The sequence below is a fragment of the Cetorhinus maximus genome, chromosome 6 (genome assembly GCF_964194155.1).
Source record: "Cetorhinus maximus chromosome 6, sCetMax3.hap1.1, whole genome shotgun sequence".
Classification (NCBI taxonomy): domain Eukaryota; kingdom Metazoa; phylum Chordata; class Chondrichthyes; order Lamniformes; family Cetorhinidae; genus Cetorhinus; species Cetorhinus maximus.
Window position 1 is genome coordinate 17,846,993 of NC_135884.1, and position 10,937 is coordinate 17,857,929.

The following is a 10,937-nucleotide window of genomic DNA, read 5'->3' on the forward strand; positions in this document are numbered from 1 at the left end:
GCTGATAACCTTCCACCCCCTTGCTTATCAGGAATCTATCTAGCTCTGCCTTAACGTTCAGACTCTGCTTCCACCGCCTTTGAGGAAGAGAGTTCCAAAGACTCACTACTCTTTGAAAGAGAGAATTTTCTCCTTATCTTCATCTTAAATGTGTGTCCCCTTATTTTTAAATAGTTCTTGATTCTCCCACAAGGGGAAACGTCTTTTTCACATCCACCCTGTCAATACCGCTCAGGATCTTGCATGTTTCAATCAAGAAAGAGGTAAAAGGCAGAGAGCCTAGGGTAGGGAATTCCAGAGCTTGGGACCTTGGCAGCTGAAGGTACAGCTACCAATGGTGCAGTATCAGAGATGTCCGAGATACCAAAATTAGAGAAGCACAGATGTCTGAGGCTCATGGGTCTGGAATAGTTTAAAGGTAGGGAATGGAAAGGCTATGGAGGGATTTGAAAATGAGGATGAGAATTTGGGGGGAAAAAAAGCGTTGCTCAGCTGGGAGCCAACATAGGTCAGTGAGCACAAGGATGATAGTGAATGTGACTTGGTGCAAGTTAGGACAGAGACAGCAGAGCTTTAGAATTTTGGGATTAAGTATGACAGCTTGGTTGTGAACAGTATGGGTCTGACTTGGACAGTTGCCAGGGAGAGGACTGGAGTTGTTCTTTTGTGGGGGGAACCGAGTTGGGGATTGAAGGTGATGCTTTGGTCTTTCCAATTTTTAATTGGAGGAAATTTCTCATTTAGTATTTGATGCTTGACAAGCGGTCTGATAGTTTAGAGGCAATGGAGGGGTCTAGAGGTGGTGGTGAGGTAGAGCTGGGTGTCATTAGTCAGTGTGGAAACTAACATTGTGTTTTTGGATGATGTGGATGAGATATAGTATGAGGATGAGCAATAGAAGGAGTCTAGGAGAAACCCTTGAAAGATACCGGAGATAAGGGCACAGGAGTGGGAAGAGAATCCATTGCAGGTGAACCTCTGGCTACACTTAGATACATAAGAATGGAAGCAGGTAAGAGCACTCCCACCCTGCTGGACAATGGTGGAGAGGCTTTGAAGAGGATGGTGTGGTCAACCGTGACAAAGGCTGCAGACAATTCATAAAGAACGAGTTGCACAGAAATCTTAAATCTGTAATGCCCTGTCAGTCTTTCCACCCCACCCCCACTAGAGCTGTACCTTGAGTGTCCTGCCATCCATTCTTAATTAGCACATTCTCTTAGATAATATCACCACCTTTAACATGTCTTTGTTCCTTTGTCTGTGACATCTTTTGATTATCTGCTCCTATCACTGCTTGCTTGTCCCTACTACCACCACCCCCCCTCCCACCAACTTCTCTCCCCCAACCTTAAACCAGCTTATATTTCACCCCTCTCCTAACTTTACTCAGTTCTGCTGAAGGGTCATGAGGACTCGAAACGTCAACTCTTTTTTCTTCTCCGCCGATGCTGCCAGACCTGCTGAGTTTTTCCAGGTAATTCTGTTTTTGAGTTGCACAGAATGTCATCTGTGACTTTGAGAGCTGTTCTGGTGGCAGAAGCAGGGATTCAAACATGGGAGTTCTGGGAAAGATTGGCATGGATTTGGGGAAATGACAACACATTAAAGAATTTAGAAGAGGAATGGGGTGGTGGTTTGCACAGATGGAGAGTTTTTTTTTGAGGAGAGGTGTAATGACAGCAGATGGTATGGATATTCCTCTGAATTTAAACTTCTCCACTACAATGCATTTAACTCTGTAGCCTTGTGTAAATACTGACTGGGGCTGAGGTAATGAAGAGGAGAGATTTCTGTAGTACAATATTCTTTTATTTCAATCTCTATTTAATCCAGATGAACATTCACTGATCAAAATTTTTAAGGAATGTAACTTTTAATTTTTAATCTGGCAGGCTTAAACCCTTGTGAAAACTGAAAATGGAATATGCAAAGAAATCCCTCAGTTTCTTATCTCCCAGTTCCATATCCAGGTAAGATCTCCACAAATGCTATTTTAGAAAATGATTTTCTACTTACCTTCTCAGATTGTGATTGAAGACTTGTGAGGAATTTTTTAGTGATCTTCAGTTCATACAGCCTGTTTGTGACCTTTAGGAACAAATACCCTTTTCATGAGTTGTTCAAAAGATTGTACTATTGACCCCTCTTGGCCCTCCAACGTGGTGACTGCCTAACCTCTAAAATACATCCTGTATCACTGCTCGACAAGATAGTATTGATTCTGAACTGTCAGTGCACCTGCTGGTAGCTAGCAAATGCTGTAATGGAAACCAACATAATTCTTCAGAGAATGGTATAGGGGAAGAAACTTTAAAATGTGCCTACATCACGTGCCTAGAGTAATTCAGACCAATATGCTGACTCTCCACTAATCCCTTAAAGATTTTTTGTAAAAAAAAATGGTAAACTCTTGTCTGGCATTTGGATGAAATATCATTTCCTCTTTTGGCCAGTTCAATCATTGGTTTATATGAACTTGTATTCTAGCAAGGAATGGAACAGATTGGTTAGTTGAGCAGTGCTTGGGAGTTTGGATCTCATTCTCTCGATTACTGTCTGTAAATTAACCACCAAACGATTGATATCCATCCCACCAATATCCATTATGTGAATATTCTGGAACTTGTTACCTATTGGCTTCATGGGGAGCACAATAACCTAGAGTTTCAAGAAGTCCAATTTGGTCCCCTGTATCTGAGAGCACATGAAACAATGTTTTTTTTTCATCACTTTTTCTCTCCAGGCTAGACACTTAACATCAGCATTCTCCATAGTTACAAGTCTGTTTGACTTATCCTGCTTCTAGGTTGTTTCTGCCTCTAGGTTATTCCTATAACAAAAGGCATTTTTATGTGGGCAGGTCATTGGCCTGATTCTAAATGCTACTTGGGAGGATTGGTGAAGTGCCTTTAGTCTGGCTCCTATCTTTTGGAATGCCTGGCTTGGGTGGCCCTACCAGGGGTTATATTGCCTCAATCATGGCTATTGATCATAGGAGATGTGGTCAGCCCCTTGGAGCATACCAGGAATAGACAGTAAAAGCAGCCTTTCTGAAATGAAACTTCAAACCTATTATGCTCCAAGGAATGGTTTTAATTAAATAATTAAGCACCATACTGTAGTACTCTTACTCATTCCTTACCAGTTAACCCAAGGAAAGTCTCCATGGCAGTAGGAATATGAATGGGCATCTATAATTTTGTCTCTGAATAGGTGTGTTTCAGCTAGTGCATCAGCAACATCACAACTGTTGCACAGTACTCCACAGCAAAGACCATTCCGGGTGTGCAACTGGGATCGGAGCCTGAAGAAAGGCATCGTGGCTGGGAGCCTTCAGGATTTCCTGGACAAGGTGAAAATCAATTTGCTAAATCATCTTTCTGTGAAGTTTTTGGTGTGGGCTGGCAATATTACTCTGCCTTGCACAAATTGCTCCAGGAAGTCTAAACATGCTCTAGTTTTGCTTTTATACAAATACTGCAGATGCTGGAAATCTGAAATAAAAACAAAATGCTGGAAAAACTCAGCAGGTCTGGCAGCATCTGTAGAGTGAGAAACCGAGTTAATGTTTTGAGTCCATTATAAGAAGAGTCATACGGACTCGAAATATTAACTCTGTTTCTCTCTCCACAGATGCTGCCAGACCTGCTGAGTTTTTCCAGCATTTTGTTTTTATTTCCCCCTAGTTTGTATTGGCTTACTCTTCTGATCCATACCCCTGGGAAACTAAGTGGATGCAACTTATTATTAACCCAAACGTCTTGTCTCGTTGTTCCTACCATACAGAAGCTGGTCTTTGTCTTGTTTTTTTAATATTGAACTAATGTAGCTGCTGAAGTCTCTAGTATCTAGTGACTGAGATTCATAAGCATTTTAAGGTGCTAAATTCTGCTTTTTTGGTTCTCTGACTGTACATTTGCTCAACCAGGTAACCAAAATAGAGCATGCTTTACTCATAGTGAGTCTGCTTGTTTTGTTTTTGTTTATTGGATGTGGGTAGTACTGGCAAGATCACACTTATTACAAATGCCCAGTTGTCCTGAGAAATTGATGGACCTTTCCTTGAATTACCGCAGTGCTTGATGTGAAAGTGTTCCTGTAAGTGTTCTAGCTGAGGAATAGACTGTTGACCTGAGACTTTAAAGAATGGTGGTGTATGACTTTGAGTTGATAATGTTCCCATGACTTTGCTGCACTCCTCAATGGTAGAGGTCATGGGGATGGGGGCTAGGAGATGCTGTCAGAGTTTGAGTTGCTCTAGATAGTAAATACTGCAGCAAGATGTGGCAGAGTCCAGTGGTAGGAGAGCTAATCAGATTGCTTTTGCCCTGATGTGATTAAGCTGATTGTGGCACAACTGGACTTATTCAGGCAGACATTCCACTCTACTCCTTGAGTCTGTAGATATTGAAGAGACTTTGAAGGAGTTGGCAGATGAGCAATCTATCACAGTTTCCAAGTTATGTCCCTGCTTTGAGCCACTATGGTTTAGTTAACTTGTTAACTTTCGGTTAATTCTTGACAATTCTCCTGCCCACAGCCATCAGCCTCCCCCCCCCCGCCCCCCCCAATTCAATTCTGTTGTGTTACTGTTGAAGCTCAGGGAGGTTGGTGGTTCCATTCTGGAAGATGTTCATTGCCTGGCACTTGGGGATCTGAAGAATAGACAGTGATTACACCTCAGTCCTGAACACTTGAGGGAATTAGGGAGGTCATTAAAGTAGTTGAAAATGGTTGGGCCCAAGGCACTACCCTAAGGAACTCCTATGGTTGCAAGCACTGGTTTCTGTCATTCGCAACCATTTTCCTCATTTGTCTCTGACTCCAGCTTTTTGATTTTTTTCTATTGACGTAGGGCTGCTTGGTGGCATACTTAGTTGAATTTTACCCGGTGTCTTTCAGTTACACTGGCCTCTCTATTTCAGTTAACTGTTGTGCCCATGTCTGGAACTAAGTGGTTCTGGCAAAATCTACACATTGTTGGTGAGTAGGTGTCATTTAATGTCTTGTTCTGTTGCTCTGAGAAGACAGAGATAGAAACTGGCCAGATGAGACTTGTCCTGCTTTTTGTGATTAGGCTAACCTGGACAATTTCGCTGTCTGGGAGATTCCAGTGCAGCCATTGTACTGGCATAGCTTGGCTAGGGGGTGTGGTGGTGACATGAGGGAAACCTTTTTCATGCAGTGAGTGGTTAGGATCTGGAATGCACTGCCTGAGTGTGGTGGAGGCAGATTCAATTGAGGTATTCAAGAGGGAATTGGATTATTATCTGAAAATGAAGAATTTGCAGGGCTATGGGGGAGAACGTGGAGTAGTGGCACTAAATAAATGGCTCCTTCAGACAGCCAGCACAGACATGACAGGCCAAATGACCTTCTGTGCTGAAACCATTCTGTGGTTTTGTTCTTTAGCGCTAGAGCAGGGATATTGTGTCGTAACCTTCACTTTGCTCAATCACTTTCTCATGTCATCTGGAGTAAAGAAAATCGGCATTAACAGAGATGGAGACCTTGAGAGGGGGCCAAGTAGCATTTCACAAAGGCTAAATAAAGCTAAACTAGGGATCTGTTGTGAATATAGCTCATGATACACATTAATTCATTTTTGCACACTTTCTTTTGAAACTGATGCAAATATTTTTGATGTGTTTTGGGGATTCCAAAACTGTTGCATAAACACGAACATTTCTGCTTACAACTTTTTTTTTTTGCCCTAAAGGCAATTATTTTTCATCTGAATCGGTGATGAAATGCATTTCAATCAGGTTAAATTATAGTAAGCTAACTGGGAAATGGGGTTCTTTCTGATTTTTGTTTTTAAGGTTGACATTTTTTTGGGAGATTGCTATAGGAGCTGCCTCTTCACAGCCAGCTTTTTGTTCTATGAATTCCACCACAATCTCCCTATCGCCCAAATTCAGAACCAAAGCTAATTACGTGTACAGCAAATTTTTTTTTTTTTTTTACTGTTTTCGATACAATAATGTTCATTTCCTTAAACTGGAAACTGTCTTTGTGACCCAGCTTGCTTTCTTTTGTCACTTTCCCTGTACTAGTCTCTGCTCTCTGCTATCTATATAAACCATTTTACACTTGTGCTGCAGGTTCAAGAATCATTAGACACAACATCCAGTGCCTCATTGCTACTGGAGGAGGATGGGACCATTGTTGAGACAGAAGATTTCTTTCAGACTCTACTAGATAATACACTGTTCATGGTACTTGAGAAGGGACAGAAATGGACACGATCAGAGGTGAGGACTGCAGTAGCATTTTATTGGGGAATATTTTTAAATTCTGGAATCTTATTGAAGCATATCTTTATTCCAGGTACTCTTTTTAATTCTTAAAGTCTTTACAAACAAAATTCAAATCCAAACCTAATAACTAGGAATGCCTGTACTGTTTTGAGTACAGCCTATTGGTTACAATGTATATGGTACCAGTTCATAAAATCACAATTTTGGGGATAAGTCCTGTAGTTTCCTTTTTTTTTTAAAAATATGGTCTGGTGTTGAGAACAATTGTAATTTTTTTTTTTAAACAGAATAGTGGCTTTCATCTGGGTTTCACAGAGAAATTGCGTAGAAGAAAAGATGTTGCCAGAATAACCTTTGACCTTTACAAAGAAAGTCCTCAGGATTTTATTGGCTGCCTGAGTGTGAAAATGACACTCTATGGCTCGTATTCCCTAACGTATGATGTCCAATGTGTGGGAGCAAAGAAAATAGTGAGGTAAGAAAAGAGAATTCCAAGCTAAAATCACTGAATTGCTAATCAGGCACATAATGACTCGAGGTTTAAATGTTTTCCATTTTGAGTAGATTATTGGCTACAAGATTCATATTGCAGCTGGTATCTTGAAATTCTAAAGATACCACCCCAGAGTCCTAAAGCCTGTGAATTTCATTAAAATTATTGTCCTGAAATGTAATCATCAGATTGTATGTTTTTTGGGAACCTGGTATTTATTTTTTGGGGATTTTTTTTTCTTGAGCCCCAGTTTTCAGATGAGATTGAAGCCTCAAACACTTTTTTCTGACGAAGGTTAAGTAGGCTTGGGCTACAATTGAAGTGTTCTAATGTTCAGTGTCTAATTTGGCTTCAACACTCCAGTGAAGTGTCTTAATGTTTTTTTGTTGAAGGTGCTATATAAAAACAAGGTGTTGCTGTTGTCTGTCATGTTGTTATAATGATATAAGCACCAGTCGCTTATAAGGGATTATGTAATTGTGTAGTGGGTTCACTTTAGACAAGTCACTCGAACAGATATACATAAACAGAAAGCTTGAAGACATCAGCAGCAGAGCTGCATGTGAGCTCTGCCCAAAAAACAAAAGTGAAACCAAGACTGGATCGCATGACACACTTCCCTTCTAGTGATGTCATGCTGCTATCCCTTGTCCATAAATCCCAATCTTACACCCTAGTCTCTCTGCCACCAGCATTTCTCTCTCCTTGTTCCATGTCATTTGCTATTTTGTCACTGAACTCCCAGTTCATTTGTCTCTTCACCAACACCCATACCATTCCCCAATTCCTTTCAGTTTTAACCATCTTTTTCCCATCTCTAAAATTTGCCCTTCTTTCTATGCCAGAAATGTCCCCCTCTCTTCTGATCTGTTTTTACACTCAGTAATTTTACATTTATCAAATTCAGTTGCAACCTGCACTTGTTTACTGTGCTCCTGCTTAATCTCACCCTCCATCAACTTCCTCTTGTCCCATACATTTACCCCTCCATTTTATTACATGTGGCACTTCCACTATTTATAGTGATGAAACCCCCTCCAACTTGTTTCTTTCTTTCATTCCCGCCCTCCCGCCTCCAAACCCCTCCCCTCCTGCCTCCAAACCCCTCCCCTCCCGCCTCCAAACCCCTCCCCTCCCATCCAACCCCCTCCCCTCTAACCCTCCATTTCCCTGAGAGTAGTAAACTACCTCTTTCATTCTCCACCCTGCTCCACCCCTACCTCTCTCCATGTCTTGACCTGCTTAAATGATTCCTTTGGTGTTGTTTTTCCCTCCCACCTCCATCACTTATGGTATAGCAATCCCTTATTGCAGCCTCCATATATTATGTAGCTCTGGCACCAAGTTATCTTCTTGCTGCTTCTTAATCAAAACTGCTCATCTCAATTATCCAAGAGATCCAAACAAATGGTGAAAATTAAATAGCCAATGTGGAGCGGTTGAGCTGAATGGTCTGTTTCTGTTGTCATGCCCAATAAAGGCATGTTATATTGTGAACTCTCAGCCAATACATGGATACCAACAAGCTGTTAAGATGGCTGCTGAAAATCATGTGCATTTTGGCATTTGGACTACAGAAAGTATCAGATCTCTGGTGAATACCTAATTAAACATGGGTATAGATGAGAGTACTCTCAGCCATCTGTGGAATTCACACATTCTTTAAGGATGATCCAACACCTAAAGACTGTGGAACTTCCAGATTGCCTGTCTCCATGTTTTGTACTAGACAAGAAGGAAAGTCAAATCTCAATTGCCACGATTAACACCCCATTGTATCACAATGGCCTCTCCAAACTAGACTGGATGAGCCTCAAGAGTGTTAACCTAGTGGTCATGTGATCAAAGATGGTTTCAGGGACTGCACCTTTATTACCCACCCAGCCGCCCCCGCCACGACCCATCAGCCAGCCTGAGAACCAGACTCTGAAACTAGCTGCATCATCAAGTAGCCAAAGTACTTAATTTGTACCAGTTTGAATGTTCACCTGAGAACCAACCTCCTAGATATTTTACTATAAGGAACCTCACAACCTACTGTGAACCCTGGTGTTTTACAAGATCCTCATTTCAAACCATATGTACGAAGAGTACGAGTAGGCCATTCGGCCCCTCAAGCCTGCTCCACCATTTAATAAGATCATGGATGATCTGATAGTAACCTGAAATCTGCATCCCACTTACCCCCGATAACCTATTTCAACTTTAAATCATATCCATTCAAGCAACCACAGGCCTTCCATGTGGGAGTCTGGAAATCATGTATCAGACACTGAATTAACTGTAATTTGTAAAAGTGCACTATCTTTATCTGTATCCAATCTGTGTGTGCGCGCGCACACATAAGACAGTGATGGTGCATTTAATTTGGGTCATGTGTGAGAATGAATGATCTTTTAAACTTATGAAAGCCTGCAGCTGAATTATTTAATTGAAATACACACTCCAAAGTAAGATGCATCCCTTTCCATACAAAACATGCTAATTATAGGCAGTGAGAAAGCAAATATGTTGTCTGTGACATTGCTGTACAATTGATGTAACTGCAAAGTTGCTTCTTCCATTACTAATATTACTTATCTATTCCCTGTTTTGATCCCATTTACTTTCTCCACCACCCCCCCCCACCACATCCCACATAAATGGAAAAGAGAATTTTATCCACCCTAAGTTTTGCAGAAGAGTTTTAATTAATTATTGACTTTGCTCCCATGGAGTGAGTCTTGCACTGTGGACTGGATTTTATACAACTTTTATGTAACTCTACCTGTTTTCCAATAGCCTTGCTATTAATTATTTTTGTTTCCTCTTAGGGAAGCCTTGCGTTTGACAATGTTCACAATGCAAGCTACAGGTCATGTTCTACTTGGAACGTCATGTTATGTGCAGCATCTGCTGGATGAGGAAGAAAAACAGGCAGCAGTCAAACCCCTCTGTGCTCTTGAATGAAGTGCATTTGCCCTGCCTACTCTTTAAAAAATCTGCAAATGAACCTTAACCAGAAAGCACACTTCTGGCACAATTTATGTAGCCACAGCATAAAGTTGCCCTGAAAGATTTCATTAGTGTACAATGTTTGTTTATGGTTAGTCTGATGCAGAAATATATAATCAGAACATGCATTGACATGGTATGTAGTCAAATGTGTGCTGTACATTACATGTATCTAGCACTTTTGAGGGTATTTGTCTCAAATGAACTTGAATGTATCTGCTTTATTGTGCCAATCAAAGAGCTATACTAGTACAGGGTAACACTTGTATAACTGGGGGATATGTCTCACTAGTATTTTTGTGGAATAAACATGCATTTAACTGGAATATTGCAGGCTGTGCAATAATGCTCATCAAAGTAAGTCACTTGTTATTTTCTGTATCAAGCTATACTCTTGGCCCCTAATCCATTTGAGACTGGGCTGTCAATCACTTTCTGGGGCTAGTTTTATACTTTTTCCCTCAGACCTAGCACTGCTCACATTTTTTGTGCCTGCTCCCTCTACACGGCCTACATCAACTAACCATTGACCTCCAGCTATAGTAAAATGGAACTGTACTGTTAAGTGATTTAGTTAAACCACACCTGAGCATTGGTTCAGGAAAGACAGTACCCAAGCCTGCAGACAATATAGTTTACAATTCTGCAATTTTTTTCTTTCCATTGTCCATTTTAATCTACAATGGTATTGATTGGCAATATTCTAGAATGAGTACGACTTGATATTATATTGCTTAATTTATTGACCGCAAAATAGAGCTGAGATTATTAGCCGATTGACTGACAGACTATAGGATTTATTCAAATTGCATTTTCCCCTTTTAAATCCTTTCTGTGGCTGGGGTTCATGGGATAAAGGCACTCAGCAGGAAATTAACTCTTAACTCAACCACCTTCAGGATCTGCCAGTTGACAAAAATAACTGGACAGATTGATGAACTGATATATCTTCAAGATGGTTATAAAATAAATGAGAGTATGACAACATTGCATTTATCCCAGAAAAATAAGCACAACTTATTAAATGCAGTCCTAATGTAAGCATATTACTTGAGTTTTGGTACATTTGTACTAAAATGCTTCTTGTATAAAGTTAACTTAATTCAAGTGAAAAAAATGTTTGTAATTACAAAGTATTTATTAAACCAAATCTTGGCTTTGTTGTGAATAGTAAATCTTTAGGTGAA

General features: G+C 40.5%; 1 protein-coding gene across 1 annotated transcript; it reads left to right on the forward strand.

Annotated features, from left to right (window-relative positions):
* The first annotated feature begins 1,662 nt into the window (after nt 1–1,662).
* Nucleotides 1,663–10,912, forward strand: cidec (cell death inducing DFFA like effector c). The gene is made up of 5 exons (XM_078543302.1): nt 1,663–1,973; nt 3,217–3,355; nt 6,108–6,257; nt 6,551–6,738; nt 9,570–10,912. The coding sequence occupies exons 1-5, from the start codon at nt 1,921–1,923 to the stop codon at nt 9,703–9,705; spliced, it is 666 nt and encodes a 221-aa protein (XP_078399428.1). The 5' UTR covers nt 1,663–1,920; the 3' UTR covers nt 9,706–10,912.
* The last annotated feature ends 25 nt before the right edge of the window (nt 10,913–10,937 follow it).

Bases quoted from the DNA above. Each gene is read 5' to 3' on its own strand.
- cidec (XM_078543302.1), top strand. From the start codon at position 1,921: ATGGAATATGCAAAGAAATCCCTCAGTTTCTTATCTCCCAGTTCCATA. The intron at 6,258-6,550 runs GTGAGGACTGCA...TTTTTTAAACAG, and splicing joins AGAAATGGACACGATCAGAG to AATAGTGGCTTTCATCTGGG. The intron at 6,739-9,569 runs GTAAGAAAAGAG...GTTTCCTCTTAG, and splicing joins GGAGCAAAGAAAATAGTGAG to GGAAGCCTTGCGTTTGACAA.